The sequence below is a fragment of the Palaemon carinicauda genome, chromosome 36, assembly GCF_036898095.1.
Source record: "Palaemon carinicauda isolate YSFRI2023 chromosome 36, ASM3689809v2, whole genome shotgun sequence".
In the NCBI taxonomy this organism is placed as follows: domain Eukaryota; kingdom Metazoa; phylum Arthropoda; class Malacostraca; order Decapoda; family Palaemonidae; genus Palaemon; species Palaemon carinicauda.
In genome coordinates, this window is record NC_090760.1 from 74,518,572 (window position 1) to 74,538,162 (window position 19,591).

General features: G+C 43.0%; 1 protein-coding gene across 3 annotated transcripts in view; it reads left to right on the forward strand.

Moving 5' to 3' along the window:
- Nucleotides 1-19,591, forward strand: part of LOC137628915 (transducin beta-like protein 2) — a 90,034-nt gene that overhangs the window by 29,666 nt on the left and 40,777 nt on the right. For 2 of the 3 annotated variants that reach the window (XM_068360198.1, XM_068360197.1), the window contains exon 3: nt 1,296-6,648. In XM_068360198.1, the coding sequence (XP_068216299.1) occupies nt 1,296-2,893 (1,598 nt within the window). In that variant the 3' untranslated portion in view covers nt 2,894-6,648. Of the gene's footprint in view, nt 1-1,295; nt 6,649-18,482; nt 18,707-19,591 lie in introns of those variants that run through there. The other variant, XM_068360199.1, reaches the window with a different exon arrangement.

The following is a 19,591-nucleotide window of genomic DNA, read 5'->3' on the forward strand; positions in this document are numbered from 1 at the left end:
ACCTGCCTTCCTCACCACGAGCCTTAGAGAATAGTAGTTCCGACCCCCCCCCCCCCCCCCTCAAAGACTGGGACTTTCAGTCAGTAAGCTTTTCTACAACTACGATGATGAGACATTCCTTAATTTTTGTAAGGTAATTTTTATGTCGGTACATTTTAAAAGGATGTAATTCGGGAAAATATTTGTAGGTGTACAGTATAGACTGAATTATGGATGGTTATGAATTTTGTTGAATCTGTGAGGAACTAGGGTATATAAAGTAGTATTTTCCAAGAAATCTTTAATGGTGTTGAGTGATATTGCATGGAATCACGGAATATATAGGGGAAATTTTTTTTTTTCCATGCTTATATTTCTAACCATTGTTTTATTAATGGTGAGGGCATGGGAAATCGATGGCACTAATGAAACTATTAGATTTTTGGTCAGGGCATATGAAACCTATGGCACTATTGTAGGGTCTGTTTTAAGGAGGTTATTTATAAGTTCTTTTTATACTTGATCAGTTGGAATTCTTACAGTTTAGTGATTTCTTTACTGGGGAAAGTGAATTACTCATAAAATTTGTAATTTATCAGAACAATGTTTTTTTATTTTGTGCCAAACCTCGTGTATTTTGATTGACCAAATATGCTTCACTGAAGTTAACTTCATATCTTTGGATAAAGGGAATCCTATTCTGAGGTAGAAGCTCTCTTTTTATATATCATTTTACTCTGAATATTGTAACTGATGTTATGGGAACACACATTAACATCGTTCTCATGTTGTAATTTTGCTACTTAGCGTGGATTTATTGTCTATGGTTGTCTTATTGGACCCGATTTGATACAGTATATTCTGATGACCAGAGCAATTTTACTCTACAAATTAGATTATCTTAAGGTTTTTTCTTTAGTCGTATTATGGGTAGAGGATTTTATTGTACAAATTAGCATTCTCTCAAGATTTGAATGTTGACATTGATTGATGAACTTGGAAGAAGGAATTATTCATATTAAATTAGGAGGCTTTGAAAAAGCTTTTGTTTACCTAAACAGACTTGCCTGGTGTTGTAAGGTTATTTTTTCTTTAGGGGTGTTGATAATTTGCCTAGATTTTTTAATTTTTGGCTATTGACTGAACATAAAAAAATAAAATATTTTGGTTTAGTGTCTGTGAAGCAGGGTAAATGCAGTGCACTCTGCTTAATGAATTTCTTTCATTCAAATTGCATGCCTTTAATTTTATTACATTTATAGTATTTTTTCCTTTGTTGACCAACATTAAGCAGAGTTCACTGTGTTTCTCTCCAGCTGGCAGTGGCAGACGGTTTGACCCGGGCGGCAGAAGTATCAGTAGGGCGGAGCTCTATCATCATCAGTACACTCTGGAAGACTGCCTAATCAGCTCGAGTGTCTCAGAGGGAAGTAGCAGCGTGGAGGAGCTCGATACTTCATCTGTCAGCAGCAGCAGCCAAGTGGCCACGAGTAATGCCCCCTCGGACACAGAGGACATTTTAACATCGTCGGGGAGTTGTAAGATGTCAAGGAGACAACGCAAGAATAAGAACAAAAAGTTTAAGAATTCTGCTGGTTTTTGTCCCTCGTCTAAAATGGTGAGTCAGAGCACCAAAGAACTTTTCAACAGCATTGGCAGGACTGAAGAGGAAATATACAAAATCCTCCTTCCCCTCTGCTCCGTCGTGGAAGAGAGGGTCCTGAACGGATACCCTTACGTCACCAACCAGGGCGTCCACGTCTTCAAGACGAGCGGTTACTCGACCCTGGCCGCGGCACTCAACGGTTGTGAGCTAGTCAAGGCAGAGCTGAACCGGATGCAGCACTTCGACGTGCAAAAGAAGGTGGATGTCGACGGGGCGAGCTCGGACTATTCCGAGCCAGAATCTGTGGAGGATCTTAGCGCGGGAGATGGGTTTCCCGAGGACAGTCAAGACACTTCTTCTGGTGTCAGCTCTGACTGCAAGGAGAATGAGGTTGAGGGCGAGATACCGTTAAATAGCGACTTGAACATGAATTATTGTCGCACAGTTTTGATAGAGAGTGCAGAGTCAAAAAAGAAAGTAGACGAGAAGGTGGATTTTGAGAATCATAGGGTGGAAAAATGTAAAAGATGTAGACAAAATTTTATTATGGCTAATAATGGAATGAAGCTTTGTGAATATCATCCGAAAAAACTAGTGTTAAGGAGAGATGGAAGACTCCACTATCAATGTTGCAATAGGATGAAGGGTGTAGAGGGGTGTACTGGGGCTAGTTTTCACGTTTACCACAATTTAAGATCTGGGTTAAACGGCCCTTTGGAAGGCTATGTTTCTAGCAAGGAAGGGAGACCTCGGGTGTTGGGAATAGATTGCGAAATGGTCTACACCACCAGAGGTTTTGAGTTAGCGAGGGTAACTTTAGTTAGTGTCAGCGGGAAGGTATTGTTAGATTCATACGTTAAGCCTGAAGGTGCAGTATTCGATTACAATACTCAGTTTTCAGGGATAACTGCCAATCACGTGGAGGCTGCTCCCCCCTTTCACGAAGTCCGCGAAAAGATATTGAGTTGCGTGTCTTCCAGTTCAATTCTCGTTGGCCATAGTTTAGAAGGAGATTTATCCGCCATCAGGTTGGTTCACCGAAATGTTGTCGATACCTCCCTGATTTTCAAGGGTCCACAAACCTCTCAACCTTGCGGGCCCATTCCACACAAACAGTCTCTGAAGTCCTTGGCAAAGAGACACTTAGGTCGCGACATACAAAAAGGCGGGAGCAAGGGGCACGACAGTTTGGAGGACGCCACGGCCGCGCTGGACTTGGTACTCAAACACTTAAAAGAATCTCATTACAGTGATGCTTCGCTCCCGCTTAAGGTGGCTCCCCTGCCACTCGCACTCAAAAATATGTGATGTGAACAAAGATGATTTTTGTACTTCTTGAATCCTGTCTGTGAAAGATCATATCACATATTGTGCCTTAGGTCTTTTTAAAAGTAATAAATCAGGAATTTGCCTCTTAGCATTGCAGTATTATAAATGCTGTGTCTTTGCTCAAAGCTGTTGTTTATTTTTATTTGAAGGTGTCGTGCATTAGGATGCATTTCATTTTACGAGATACTCGTGCAGGAGATTTTATTTCCTCGTTTATTTTAGCTTAGGGTTTTTTTTCGTAGAGGCGAGGAAACAAAAAGCCGGTGGAATTAACCACGTTTTTTTATTTTTTAATGTAGAATCTGTTTTTTTTTTTTTTATCAGGAACAATTTTTAGTTGTGTGCTTAATTATCAAATTTTTTGGGAGTTAAGTGTTTTATTTTGAGGAAACTTGAAGCCGGTGGAATTACCCACAAGTCTTGTTTTATTTTTTTAGAGTAGATTCTGTTTTGTTTTTATCAGGAACGTTTTTGTGAGTTTTAGTGTGCTTAATTATCAAATAATTTTGGGAGTTAAGTATTTCATTTCCAATTTAGTCTGTCATAATTTTGTTCAAAGTATGAATGGCGTGATTTTAAAGTTAGAGGAAATCCCAAGGCAGCTTTTAATCCAGGGGTTAGTGGTACAGATGTATTTGGTCATGACGAGTCTTTCTTTTACGGTTAGTCGTTTTGCCGGAATATGTAAATAGTCCTTTTCACAAGATTTTGGCGAGCGTGCTTCTTGCTCTCGAGTTAGATGTGAACGTGATAGGTTTCATTCCATTGTTTCAGTGCTTAACTCGCGGAATGTGTGAAAGTTGTCTTTTGTTATTGGTTTTACGTCCCTTTTTTATTTTGTAGGTTTGTGTCGAGTCGGGTACCGTTTATATTTATTGTTAGGCTTCTAACACCGGGTTCAAGTAATCTTGCTTTTAAGTTTGAGTTTTCGATTGTGGTTTCTAGATTTAGTATAACACTTTCTCTAATTTTCATATCTGGTTGTAGGGAACTTGATATAACTTAAAATTTCAAGTGAATTTGAAAATAGTGATTTTCTAAATGACTAATCACTTTTTTTTATTTCTTTATCAATGTTTTCATATGTGGTGTTTATTTTTCGATTCTTAGTTTCATACTAAAGTGGGTATGTTGTGAAGTTCTTTAAAACCTGGAAGTCATGCGAGATCAATTTTGCAGTTAATACGGAAGACTTAGTATGTATCCCTTGGTTTGAAATGTCTTGCAAATTGCAGTACCATTTCTTATTCTCTCCTGACGGAGTACGAGTTGTGATCAATTTTTTATCCTTCTATGAGTTCCATTTGCACTGGGTGACTTCAAATTCTCGGCGATTTCTGCGCCTTGCACAAAGGAAGGGAGGGAGAACAGATAGATATATACTTGATAGGTGTGGGTGATGCATTGGGAAGTTGTGTTTAGGTATAAGAACTTGATTACTGTGTTTTTTTTTTTTTTTTCATAAATTTGTTATTAATATCTCAATCTTTGACAAGTGAAGTTCGCTTGTGGCTGCCTTTCACTGGGTTTTACTCAAATTTGGTTGTCTTCTAAAGTGGTTAGTTATTTCGACTTTAGAATTTTTTTGGTTGTTGAAAAAGTACAAGACTGTTAGTCCATGAATGATCCCCCTGTATTCTACTCATTTTCTGTATTTCCATAATATATCTTGAGTTTGCAAGTTCCTTGTAAACCGTTTATAGGTTCTTGCGGGGACTCGCATGTAGTATTGTCATGAACACATCACTCCCTCTCTATGAGGTCTTATTATGCAATTAGGTTTTAGTCTTGATAGTCTCAAAGATTTAAATGATCAGGATTTTTCATAGTTTTTGCTTTATGTAAAGAAATTAATTTAATTTTTCAGTTTAGAAACTACAGTGGCAGCTAGATGAATAGGATATTTGACAGAAGAAACTTAGAAATCAATATTATGAATGCTGTACTTTGTCTTGCTCAGAATTAGTATTTTACTGTTTGCATTCTATCAGGTATTGGGAAATAGTATTCTATTCAAGTATTACAGAGGTGTGTTTTATGGGTGAAATCAGTACAGTATTAATCCTAATTGAAAAAGAATTGTTTGCATTAAAAACCGGTTTCTTTCTTACTTCGGGGTGACTTCATCTTGTCAGTTTCGTTTCACGGAGGTTGCAGGAAATGGTGGTGTGAATTTGTAGAACAAAAATTATCTGATCTCGTTAGGCGAATTTACTTATGCTGTGTTCTAAGTGGTATTTGATAAATCTCTCCCTACAAATGCGTTTTATTTTTTATACTTTATTGCAAGTGTTTATTGAAAGACTTGAGGAAAAGACTGGAAATTTTCATTAGTCGTTCTATAAATACTTGGTGAATGTACAATACTGTTAGCATATTTCCTGCCATTAACTAGACTAGGCCTGGTGATTTCGTGTTTTTAATATTTTTTTTTTTGAGCTATTGCCATGTGGTAATTCAAGTCATAGGTTGATAGGTACAATGTTTATATACTCGTAAGCTTTATTGCCAATCGAAATAAAAAAAAATAGATATTACTTAACTGCAGGTACATAGATTTTAGATTGCACAAATTGAGGAACTCCTTTTTATTTTAAAGCCCTCAATTTTTACCATTTTAACGGTTTTATCCTATTTAATAAATATTGATCTTGTAGATCAGGATTTCAAATTTTGGCTTAAGACGCTCTGAACCTGTTACTTGCGACCACCTTCTTAGATCTCAAAATCGTTGATTGGTTGTCTTGAAACATTCCCTTTGTGATGTGTGTTGAGAAGGGTGCATGGCTGTGAGTAGAAGTTAGCGTACAAGAGTTGAACCTCTGATGCTGAGACCTTTTTATTTTTATTGTGGAAGCGGTTTTGAAAATATGATATTAGAAATCTTGTCTCTTATCCAAAATACTTTACCCCAGTTTGTATTTGAAAATATGAGATTGGAAATCTTGTCTCTTATCCGAAATACTTTACCCCAGGTTGTATTACAGTATTTCGGAATTTCTGCATAGGTTTTATTGTGTTTTTAAAAATATGAAATTGGAAATTTCAATTCTGATGCAGAATATTTTCCCCAATTTGCGCTATTCTAGGAATTTCCTGATTGGTTTTATTTTAATGCGCTTTTCCTGAATTTTTAGGCAAAATTTGCTCCAGATGTATCGAAACCATATGATTTTTCTTGGCGTTAACCGATTAATGAATATTTTCCAAAGAAAACTTTCAGATATGCTGTAGGTTCTGGTTTTATATATGTTTTTCTTGACTTATGATAACTTGGGCCAAATTAAGCCCTTTTATTTTTCTTATCATGATCTGGTAGAGTTTTGTTTTTCTTATTAAATACAAAATAGTTTCATAATAAGAAAGAAGGTTTCATAATAAGGTTTTTCAACAGGAATTGATATTTCAGATGTGTAAATAAACGAATGATCGATGCGTATTTGTGTGAATGAAATGTGTAGATGTACGGGGCTTATTTATTTGTTGCGTATGTGTAGCAAGGTCAATGTTCAAGGGGGTTTGTTTTAAAGCTAACTATACTCTCTCCACTGAATTGTTGATCTGCTGAAGAACATTGTATAAGGGCTTTCTTGAGCTCTAATTTGATTTTTATATTTTTACTCTGGGTCTATGAGGCCCCAGATCTCCTGCCTTAAAAGTTTGGGCTTCGTCCAAGCTACTTTTCACAAATATTTGGCAATTTATTTGCTATGAAATAAAGAAGTTATTAAGAAGCTTTTTCATTTTAATCCTTACAGTGATTTTAAGAAGCCAGTGTGAGATTAGTTTTGATTTTATTTCTAGAGATGTTAGATAACCAACTCTCAATCCTCTACACCTGACACACATCTTGTGTTTCTCAAGTTTGTAAAGTGATTAAGTTTAATCATTCAGTTGGTATTCTTACTGTGAATTGAAGAACTGTTAATGTATCTTGAGAAAAATATCAATGCTTGCGTCTCTTTGGTGGGACGTCTTACGTATTTTTTAAAGTTCTTGTCCCCTAGTTGGGGCTGTATATAGATGTTCAATTAAATTATTGCATCTATTTCCTCATAGCACTTTTGTATTACATTGAGAAGGCAATGCTATGCCAACTAATTTCTCTCAGACTGGATGGGAAAGACCAGAATTCCTAAACATTTAGTTGTCTAGAAGCATAAAATTTAATAAGTAGCTGATAGAAGACTTGATTATTGCAGCTGTGGGGTAGAGATAATGGAAAACTGGCGCAAGTTATTGTCTCTCCATATCGCATGTATACAGTAATGCCATCCCCCTAACAGACGGGTGCTTCAACAGGGTCATCCTCATTTGAAGGAGAAAATTCTGTCGGATTTTTACCTGCATAGCTACCAAGAAGACCAAAAGAACGTTGGGATCTATTTGAAATTTATCATTTGAATCCATGCAAGTTTGTCTCAAACCCAGAAGCAGGTTAATATTTTGAAAGAAAGTCAGAAACTAGTTGGTACAGAAGTACCTTGATCATTCATGACTACAGAACATTACTGCTGTATAACCTGGCTGTCAAGGCCATGAGCTTAACTAGAAACCACCTTGAGAATAATCGTGCTCTTCAATGATCATAATAAAAAAAAAAAACGCCAACTCTAACCTCTGTAAATGGATACATGTGATAGGCATTAAATTTGTTTGTTAGTCTTTAGTATTGAAAATTATTTTGGAGTTCTCAGTCTTTGTGAGAAGCAGTGCGAGTCGGAAAAGCACTACATATGAATGTACAGTAGTTCTACATCTTAACAACAAGAATGTTGAGAAGTAATGTAATTTGTATAGCTACACCTTGCAGCATCTCTTGTCCGATATTGCAACTTTCACAAATCGGTGTAACAGAGATATTCCACCAGCTGCAACTTGACATTAGAAATCCGCCCTGGCTCCAATATGTAGATTCCATTTCTAAACTGTAAACTTTTAATGCATATTTAGTGAAGGTTTTGACAAAGGAATTGTGGACTATTGAAGAGAGAGCTATGGATTGCTAAGGTATTTTTATAAGGATGTGTATCATGCTTCAGATTACATTGTTGTAAGATAAGATAGATGTAAACAAGAAAGATATGATTTATATCCCAAATTCATGGTACTGTACAGCACTATCTTTCCATCTGTCTTCACTTGCCCATGAGGCATCTGCAACAGTGCAAATGGCAGTTTGTTCCAACATGATGTACTTACCTCGAACTACTTTCTTAGGAGTATCTGGGATCTCCCATCCGACAAGAGTTGTGTAGTTTACCCTAAACCCATTTTCTATGAGGGGTAACTTCAGGCAGAGTGATACGCGCCCTGAGGCTAACCCCGGGTCAGAGAGCATGCTTGCTCAGGTCTCGACCTCCAGTAAGTTCTCTGGTCGCGTCGCGATATCATCTCGTCACTCTCCTTAATCCCAGTGTGACTCGTGTGTCCCACGCGGTACCCACGTGGTTCAATTGTGCTTTCTCTGTGAGCGCTTGTGTCTCGTAGTGCTTCTCCTTCATCATGGAGCATCCTTGCCGTTGTCCTGGGCCTATTGCCGGCAAATCGTGTGGAGCGTTCCTCTCGAAACCCGAAGTTGACCCGCACTCCTTGTGTTCCTCGTGCAGGGGCAGCGTGTGTTCCCCTTCCGACACGTGTCCGGAGTGCGAATCATGGAACGAGGTGCAGTGGGTGCGGTATAGCACCAAAAAGAAGGCGGCGACGAAGAAGTCGCTTAAGAAGACCAACGTCCCGTCCTCCCTTGCTTCGATGGGCGCCTTGTTGGTCCGAGCTTCTCTCCCAACCTCCCATACCCAGAGTAGGGGACGAGGTAAGTCCGTTGCGGGGAAGAGGCCCGCGGCCCTTCCCCAAGAGTCTGATCTTCATGACAGTGGGGTTGTGGCGTCTTTCCAGGCGAGTGAGGGGCGGGAGTGTTTTCGGGAGATGGTGACCTTGTGCCTGCAGGTCACGTCTCCTCTGATGACCTCGTGGGGTAATAATGTTGCTAATTTCTCCCCAGCCTCTTGGGCGTGCATTTCAGGTGGTTCAACAGCCGAGGGCGACGTTGAGAAGCAGCTTTCCCCGCCGTCGGACCCCACTGCGTGGGTTCCCATTAAGACGCCCTTCAGGTCCCCGTTGAGGATGGAGGATGACTTCGGGACCTGGTCTCCCACGGGAGAGCCTCCTCGCTCCCCCCCAGCGCCGTCGGCCGTCTTCCCAGAGGTTTTTCTGCAGCCGTCGTCGTCCACGGAGTGTCGCAGGAATCCTCCTACATCACCGCGGGAGGCGAGGCCTTCGAAGAGGGCTTATAAGTCGTCGGTCTCCTCAGCGGAGGATCCTTCCTACTCTTTGGAGGATGTGCTGAGGAAGCTCAGGAGGCGAAAGGGGAAGTCCCGCAGGAAGTTGTCGCGCTCTTGCTCCCCCTCGAGGTCGCGCCACGAGAGTCGGCGCCCAAGATCCCCCGAAAGCAATGAATGGGTGATGGTTCACCGAGACAGGCTAATGGAGCAAGCTACGGCGCCGGGCCCCTCAAGTTGGCGGCAGAGAACAAGCTCCCTGGATAGATACTCCTCCGGCAGTAGCGGCACCCGACGGAGGGATTCCTCATGGCAGGTTCCAGTTGACAGGCATAAGACCGCGAAGATTCCGACTCCATCCGCCCAGCGGAGAGAGTCGCCCCTTCGGTCTGGCAGCCGAGTCCTGACCTCCAAGGACCACCTAGCTCGGCACAAGCGCAGCCCTCGGCCTTCCTCAATGAGCAGGCCCCCAGATTCGAGGACCTCCAGGAGAGAAGTTAGACCCAGGATGGAGGCCCCCGTTCCAACGGAGATGCCCGTCCTTCGTCGGGAACCCCCGCGGGAGCGTCGGTCCACGACCCCCACTCGCGAGGTTCTCCGTCGGAGGAGCTCGACGACCATGGAGAGGGGTCAGCTGCGGAGGTATCGGGCTATCGGAGGGTGATAGGCCTCATCAGAAGTCACCACAGGCTGGACGTACCGGAACCTTCCTCCGAAGATGCTTGGCGTTCCAGCCTCAATAGAATAGTGGACGCCCCAGTCCAGCAGCGCCCCTCCTTGGCCCTCCCTTTGGCGAGGGACGTTTATTTGGGAAGGGCTCACGTGAACAGGATCGTGGCCAACCACGCCGAAGCGCCCAAGAGCCAGAGCGCCTCCAAGCTGCTCCAGGGCCTAAAGTCCCAGTGCAGGTTCTACCTCCCAGAGGGACAGCGAGCGGGCACCTGTGCACTGGAGCCAGCACTCACCGTGTTAGGGCAAGGAGCCTCAGAAGAAAGGGCGTCCACGGCTCCGATCTGCTTCTCTCCTTCGGAGGCGGTCATGATGGAGATGTCGAAGGACCTTGTCAGTCTCCTCCTGGTTAGACTGGTGGGCGTTCAGTCGTCCTACGACATGTCAGTTCCGGAGACCCAGGCCTTGCTCAAGGAACTCATCAGTTCGGGAGGCAAGGCCCTGAAATTCTTGTCATACCGGTCGTTAGCCATGTCCGCCAACTGGGTCCTACGAAGGAGGGACACTGTTTTGAGCAATATAACTAGGAGGCTGCCGGACAGAGAGGCCAGATCTCTGAGTAACCTGACCCTGTGGGACGACTCGATCTTTCCCCCGAAGGCAGCGGAGGAAGCGATGGAGAGAATTCGGAGAATGAAGGAACCGTTCGAGACCAGGCCCCACCCGGTCAGAAGACCTACGTTCAGAAGGTCCTCCATCGACACGTCTCGCCCTCAGCCCGCTCCTAACCACCCTAGGAGAGACAACTCGGCGACAACATGGTCCCAGTCGTCTCAGCCCTCCCGTAGGGGATCAGCCTCGAACCAAACCGCCTATAGGTCATCCTTCGCGGCGTCCAGAAGAGGCCGTTCAGGCCGCTCATCGAGGAGGAGATAAGGAGGGAGGCCCCCTACTCCTGCCGGAGCCTCAGGTGGGGGGATGCCTCAAACATTTTTGGCAAGCATGGGAAGAACACGGAGCAGACCCGTGGACCGTGACAGTTCTGAAAGAAGGGTACAGGTTGTCCTTCCTAGTGGACCCTCCTCCTCTGATACCAGATCAGCAGGCGGAGTGGCTAGCCCCCAAGGATCCCTTGAAACGGACAGCTCTGCAGGGAGAGGTCTCAGCGATGTTGGCAAAAGGGGCAATGGAACCTGTTCGGGACCCAGGTCCGGGGTTCTACAGCAGGCTGTTCCTGGTGGAGAAAGCGACAGGAGGATGGAGACCGGTCATAGACCTCTCAGCCCTCAAGTTCGTCTGCAAGACTGACTTCAAAATGGACACTCCAAAGTCAGTCTGGGCGTCCTTGAGAGAAGGGGACTTCATGATGTCAGTAGATCTCAAGGATGCCTACTTCCAGATCCCGGTTCATCCCTCCAGCAGGAAGTACCTACGGGTGAAATGGGAGAACCAAACGTTGCAGTTCAAGACCGTCTGCTTCGGGTTGTCCACTGCCCCCCAAGTCTTCACAACGGTCTCAGTCTGGGCACACGAACAGGGCATCCGCCTGATTCGTTACCTGGACGACTGGTTGCTACTTTCAGCCTAAGAGGAAGTACTGAAGGAGCAAGGCGCGATGTTACTGCAGTTCTAAAACGTTCTGGGGATCACCATCAACCTAAAGAAGTCCCAACTGATACCCTCCACCAGGACAACCTACCTCGGGATGGTTCTGGATTCCCGGTTAGTGAAAGCCTTCCCCTCCGCGGACAGGCTGGACAACTTAGACCAGGTCCTCCGCCCCTTCCTGACGGACCAACCCAGGAGGGCAAAGGACTGGCAGAGACTAATAGGCCACCTTGTGTGTCTGGAGAAACTGGTCCCCCAGGCAGGCTAAAGCTCAGGGAGGTCCAATGGAACCTGAAGGAGAACTGGATCCAAACAGATTCCCCCCACAGAGTGGTCCCGGTGTTTCCGAACACGAAACGGGTCCTGGAATGGTGGAGCTGCAGGACGAACACCCTCAAAGGGATGCCCTCCGGAGATGCTCCTGTTCACGGACGCGTCGAAGGAGGGTTGGGGTGCTCATCTCTTAGGGAAATCAGCAAGAGGGAACCTGACAGCCCTAGAGAAGACCCAGCACATAAACGTTCTAGAGTTGAGGGCAGTACAAAGAGCGTGCCTGGAGTTTGTACACCTACTCCGGGGAAACACCGTAGCGTTGATGTGCGACAACGCCACGGTAGTAGCTTACGTAAAGAAGCAGGGAGGCCTAAGGTCGAAGGAGCTGTGCATCCTCACATTACAACTTCTGGAATGGGCCGAAGTGGAGCAGATAAGAATATCAGCGAGGCTCATCCCAGGGAAAAGGAACGTCCTCGCCGACGGCCTCAGCAGGATGAGGCAAGTGGTAGGATCCAAATGGTCTCTACACCCGGAAGTAGCCAGGTCCGTCATTCAGAAATGGGGTTCACCGGTGATGGACCTCTTCACAATAAGGCTGAACACGCAGCTCCCCGTGTTCTGTTCTGTTCCAGACCCAAAAGCGGCGTTCGAGGACGCCTTCCAACATCCGTGGGACAATCTCGACGTGTACGCTTTTCCCCCCTTCGGGATGCTCAGGCAGGTCCTCAACAGGGTGAGAAGGACGAGCAACCTACAGATGACTTTGAAAGCTCCCTGGTGGCCGGAGAGAGAGTGGTTCGTGGACCTAAGGGAACTAACACAACAGCCGCCCTGGCCCCTTCCGGACAGCCCAGATCTTCTCCGGCAACCACACTTCCAAAGGTTCCACGAGAATCCTCGGTCCCTCCACCTTCACTCGTGGAGGTTATCGAGCGTCTCCTGAGGAGGGAAGGCTATTCGTCGAGTACAGCAACGAGGATGTCGGGCTACCTGAGACGGTCATCGACAGCTGTATACCAGACTAAGTGGGCCACCTTTAACAAATGGTGCGCCACTAGGAACATCAGGCCCCTGAAGGCCTCCATCCCGCAAGTAGCGGACTTCCTAGTTTACCTCAGGGACGTGGTCAACATGTCCATTCCAGCCATCAAGGGAGTCCGCGCGGCTTTGGGCCAAGGTTTTCTCCTGAAGGGCATAGACCTGGGTAACTCCAGACATCTCAATGCTCATTAAGAGCTTTGAGCAATCATGCCCCCCCGCAAGCTGTGAAGGTGCCACAATGGGACGTGACGAGGGTCCTGAAAATGTTATCCGAGCCTCCGTTCGAGCCCCCGAAAGATATCGCAGACAAGGATCTCACTCTCAAGACAGTTTTCTTCCTGGCATTAGCATCAGCTAAACGGGTAGGCGAGATTCATGGTCTGTCCTACGAAGTTGTTCACTCGAAAGGTTGGCGAGAAGTCACGTTCAAGTTAGTCCCTTCCTTCGTAGCTAAGACCCAGAACCCTGCCGTATGGGACCCCAGGTTTGAGGGTTTCTCTATTCCGGCAATCCCCCGGTCGGACGACGTGAAGGATTTGCGCCTATGCCCCGTCAGGGCAGTGAGAAAATACTTGGAAAGAACAGCAAGACTCCGGCCCGGGATCAAGAGTCTTTTTGTTTCCACTGGCCTCATGAAGAAGCCAGTCTCGAAGAATACCATCTCCTGGTTGCGGCAGGGCATCATCAGGGCCTACAGTAAGGCGAATCCCCCTGTCGGGGAAACCCAAGCCCCATGGCATTAGGGGCCTGAGTACTACGTTGGCCTTCGAGAAAAATATGGCAGTGGGCCAGATCCTAAGGGCAGGCACCTGGGCCAACCAGTCTACCTTCACGGCTCACTATTTGAAGGACTATTCAAGAAGATCCCTGGACGGGTTCTCGATAGGTACTGCCGTTTCCGCGCTCCAAATGGTTTAAAGGCATAGCCTTAGTGATAACCGCGGGTAACAAGCACAAGAGACACAGGTTCGTTCCTTAAACCCCCTTGTACTTCCTTCCACCTTTTTCCGCTTCAAGTGGGCTCTGTGAGGGCCCTGAGCCAGAGACGAGTACCTCCACAAGAGGAAGACATGTCCCCTAGGATTTTTTGCACAGGTGAGTTTCTTAGACACTAAGATGGGTTTTTGTGTAGTTTCCTCTCAATCGTTTTCTATGGGGTCAACACGACCTACCCACTTTCTAAGTCTGGATATTCCTCAGCACGGTCTCAAGAACTTTTTAGGGCCACGCCCTCCTCCTAAAGTATAAGTCTCCTAAGAAAGTAGTTCGAGGTAAGTACTTCGTGTTGGAACAAATCACAAATTTTAGGTAATTTGTATTTTTCCTAACAGTACTTACCTCGAACTACTTTCGGGTAATGGCCCACCCTGCCTTCCCTGAGTGTCCCCTGGTTTTCTTAGAGACCTTAGCAACCAGAACTTACTGGAGGTCGAGACCTGAGCAAGCATGCTCTCTGACCCGGGGTTAGCCTCAGGGCGCGTATCACTCCGCCTGAGGTTACCCCTCATACAAAATGGGTTTAGAGTAAACTACACAAAACTGGTCAGATGGGAGGAGATCCCAGATACTCCTAAGAAAGTAGTTCGAGGTAAGTACTGTTAGGAAAAATACAAATTACCTAAAATTTGTGATATTTCTGCCAAGTCTGTAATGAAACATGTTCCATAATCTTTGTAATGTAGCTGGAAGCATGATGCACTGTGGCAGTTTTGTGACTGGCTTTGAAAGAAAGTTATCCTCGAGTGTTTCTGTTTGAAAACGTCGGAAGTAGGTAACTCCTGACTCGTGTTGCTTGGAGAGTTAGGAGGTTTGTTTTTAAAGAAGCTTCTTTTACCATTTTCTATGACCCTCACTCAAGATGGTGGCATCTCCCAGTAGAAAGGCTGATCTGCAGAAGTTTCCTTTCATTTGGTTTGAGTTTGAAATAACCTTCCATATACATTTATCCAAGACATTTACCAATAGAGTTCCTGCGTTGTAATGAAACTCTTAAGATCGTTGGTAAATTTTTGCTATGCTCATTCAATTATTTTGTTTTAAGAAATTGACATAAACCTTATCATCAAGTCTTATTTATCCATAATTGAGTGTTGTCAGTGATGTGAAATGTGGTGCCAGACTATTCTTGATGTATGGTTACTTGTTTGTTTCGTTTTACAAGGAAATTGACATCGACCATATCCATGGGTCTCGTATAAAATATGTTACCGAGTACTTTCAATTTTGTAAAATTTGGTAACTCATTTTTTTTTAAACTATGGTAATCCCAGCCATGAAAAATTTGGTCGGGCTCATGACTTGTAAATTTTACCGAGAGCAATGACGTCATGTGTCAATCTACTTGTGTTGACGTTTTGTAGCATAACCGACAAAGGGATAAAGAGAGAGAGAAACTGAAATTTGCAATAGAAAACTTTAGTGCAAATTTTGTGTACTCATCGAAAGTCTTTGTTTAGTTACTGGTAACAAAATCTGCTTCACAGCTGAGGGATATTTAAGTAACGTTGCCTCTTCCAAGATCTGATCTCTCACAATAGTGTTATCATCACACTTTTCTTTGAGTTGCTCTTGTAATACCGCTAGTACGTGAAAGATCTTGGATTCTACGTATGTTTGGTAATCTGGAGCACCTCTTTAACGTTGGTAGATTTGGGATATGTACCCAAATAGGAAGCAAAGAAGCCTGTTATTCAGGATCAATTCTTCTTGTTGGATGTCTATTTTTCTTTTTTATTTGCAGTTTAGGCTTTCAGCCAAATGTAGGTTGTTATTTTGGGCATAATGTCATCTCTTGGGGAGCTGATTAGAAAGCTGTGAGAAGAATATTGAATTTTTTAGAACTGGAAATTATGTACTCACATACATACATATACCAAGGCACTTCCCCCAATTTTGGGGGTTAGCCGATATGAACAAATAAACAAAACAAAAAGGGGACCTCTACTCTCTATGTTCCTCCCAGCCTGACAAGGGACTCAACCGAGTTCAGCTGGTACTGCTAGGGTGCCACAGCCCATTATTCACCACACATGAAGCTTCATAATGCTAAATCCCCTACTGCTGCTACCTCCGCGGTCATCTAAGGCACCGGAGGAAGCAGCAGGGCCTACCGGAACTGCGTCACAATCGCTCGCCATTCATTCCTATTTCTAGCACGCTCTTTTGCCTCTCTCACATCTTTCCTCCTATCACCCAGAGCTTTCTTCACTCCATCCATCCACCCAAAACAAAAAGTGCTCCAAAACAAATTTTGAACTGGTTTTCACAGTTAGGTTTCCAGTAAGCTGTAGACAAGGAGTTTCTGTGAGTATGTCCATGGATTCATCCTTTTAAGGCATGCTATTATAATACTGTACAGTACTGGGATATTCACTTAGTCATGCTGGCAGCAAGTTCATAGTCAACAGCCAAGTTAACCTGCCAAGTTAACATCCATTTCTTTGTTTATTACTTTACCACTGCTTCCCCTTTTCTTCTATCTTGCTGTCCAACCACTTTTGACTTCAAAGTACAATGGCACAGTTTTCCACTGCTAAATTGTCTCCTTTCCTTCAAAACGGGGTCATATGGCCCAATTTCATAAATTAAATCTTATCAAAATTGGGTGAAGTGCCTTATTATTATTATTACTTGCCAAGCTACAACCCTGGTTGGAAAAGCAGAATGCTATAAACCCGAGGGTTCCAACAGGGAAAATACAAGATGAAGAGAAATAAGATAGAATAGTGTGCCCAAGTGTATCCTCAAGCAAGAGAACTCTAAATCTAAAACAGTGGAATACTGTGGTACAGAGGCTATGGCATTACCCAAGACTAGAGAACAATGGTTTGATTTTGGAGTGTTCTGGAAAAGTTGCTTACTGTAGCTAAGTGACTCCTCTACCCTTACCTGAAGGAAACTGGCCACTGAACAATGACAGTGCAATAGTTAACACCTTGGTGAAGAAGAATTGTTTGATAATCTCAGTATTGTCAGGTGTATGAGGATAGAGGAGAATATGTAAAGAATAGGCCACACTATTCGGTGTAAGCGTAGGCAAAGGGAAAATTAACCGTAACCAGAGAGAAGAAACAAATGTACTCTATAGCCAGTCAAAGGACCCAATAACACTAGTGGTAGCATCTCAACGGGTGGCTGGTGCCCTGGCCAACCTACTACCTTACATAGGTGTCAAGGAGAATGTATAGTACTGTACCAGGAATCTGGGATGTTAAGTGGTATGGGAAATAAAGGAAGCGGTATGATAGGCCGAGAGAGTAAATGAAAACCGGTTGACCTGAACATTTTCTCTGCAACTGAAAAAAGGACATGTATATGTGGATTAATAATTAACCAATTTAAAGGCAGTCCTGAGGACAAAAAACGGGGCTATATTCTGTTTTTGGAAGCTTGCTTTTTTTATAACTGCTCTTTCCAATAATTCTCCCCTCTCGTTTAGGTACGTAAGTGAGGAAAATCGATTCTTTGTAGAGTGAGCTAAGTCTAAATGTTGATTCTCTTTCTTGTAGTTTATCCTTATGGACTTGCCTTTTGTCCTAATTTCTACTAATTTCAGGACACTTGGAGAGGTTATTAATGATATTAGAATACCGGTTTGTGGAGTTGAGTAAATCATAGATGTACAGTAAGCATAAATAAATCATAGATGTGTGTATAAATGCAGAGATACACGTATTTACTTTTCAATTAAGTATTTCAACGAATTGATAATGCCCTGTGGTACGGGTGTAAGAATACTACTTCCGTATATCTTGCATGTCATAGAAACTGACTAAAAGGACAGCTGTGGCCATGCAGTCTTGCTTTCTAGCAAAGGGCTAGGGTCACTGCCTATAACTTGGAAAACCATTGCATTGCAGGTGGACTATTTAGACAAATTATAAAACGTGTCTGGTGTATTTAGAAATATGGATGTGGCTAGGGGTTCCCCTGTAAGCATCAGGCAACTGACCCCCTTGATGAAGCGATAACAGAGAAAGTAGATTTCAATTAAAATATTCTTGTCCAGTTGAATGGGAGAATGTGTTAATCTCAATATTTGGCCGGAACTAAAAACTATGATAGTAATGTGTCAAATTTTCATATTCCTATTATTAGATACTGTTCATAAATTTCTCTTTATTTACTAGATATTTTTTACTGTTCATAAATTTCTCTTTATTTACTAGATATTTTTTAAAGTTTTTGATATAATGTATTTAAGTAATTCTCGATAACCTTTCATTTCTCGGGAGTGAAATTTCTTAAATACAGTACTTCAGTTTCATATAGATAAAGACATTTAGCTCGGTATAAAGTTATGACAAGGAATCTAGGAAAAAGTCCCATTGTCTATTACTCTGTATGGTAAAGCCAAGGCCATATTTTATATAATTTTGACTGAATTTTTTAGTGATTTGTTACTCAAATGTGAGAATTTTACCTATTTTTAGACAGTAGATCCTCTAGCAGTGTCCTTTCTGTAAGCTGACCTGAGATGATTTTGTTGGTCTCTCTCTCTCTCTCTCTCTCTCTCTCTCTCTCTCTCTCTCTCTCTCTCTCCCTTTTATATTTAATCCCCTGACCATTTGATACTGAATTCATAAGTGATTTTACATACAGTACTAATGTGAGACTTTTATCCTTCAAACACAGATCTTGTATCAATGTCTTGTCTGTATGCTGACCTGAGATGATCTTGTTCTTGTTTTCTGCAGATCGAAGTGTACTAATTTGGTCAACTAAAGAATTTGGCCAGCAAGCACACAAGTCAATCAGAGGGAATATTGAATACGATTACGCCTCGCTAGTATGTTGGAGCCCCGACAGTAAAGCCTTCATCATTCACAAACATGCTGGAAATGCTATTGAAGTCTACAAGGTGTCTAAAAGATCTGACGGCTCTGTGGGCAATCCACAGGTGGCTCTTACCTTTCCACAGGTAAGGTATACTGCACTGTTCAGTAGCACAGAGTTTGAATAATACAGAAGCCAGTTAGAGCACAGTCAAGTTTTGAAGCATACTGTACCTTTCTTTATATTAAATTATCTGATATATTTTTTATTATCTATAGAAATAATAGTTCACTTTTTATTGGGTATACTTGTGACTACATTTGGAGTCTAATTGATACCCTTTTTTTGAGAGCAAGTGGACAATGGCGATCAAGCTTTATATAATAGTGACAGTAACGTTAACAGATATTGATGATTAGTGTACATAGTAATTATAATACTGTACACAGCATTAGTAAACATAGTAGTTTTGCGATTGTTTTTATCTAATCAAAATTAACTCTTTTTATTTCATTAGTTATCCATTAATTAATTCATTATATAATCTTTAATATTTCCAAATAATTGACCCCCTTACCTCTTGTTTGTTTCCTGAGTGCTGTGACTTTCGTTCATATGAGGTCAGTCCCTCCCTAGGAGTAAAAGCCTCTTAAGAGTCTTCCTTTTCTCAACCATATAATTCCCTCAAAAAAAGTAGTAGTATACTCATATCATTATCAGCCATAACTAGACCACTGGAGGACGAAGGCCTCAGCTATGTCCTTCTACTCTCATCTGTTTATGGTATTTCTATGCTAGTCTATACCCGCAAATTTTTAATCCATCGTCATCTTTTCCTTCCCCTGCCTCTTTTGCAATCTCCTGAGACCCATTTTGTTATTCATAATGTCTATCTATTATCTGTCATTCTCATTATATGTCCTGCCCATGTCCATTTCTTTTTCTTACGTGTTGTGAGAACATAATCTACTTAAGTTTGCTCTCGCATCGTTGTCGCTCTAAATATCAAATTCACTGTACAGTACTTGGA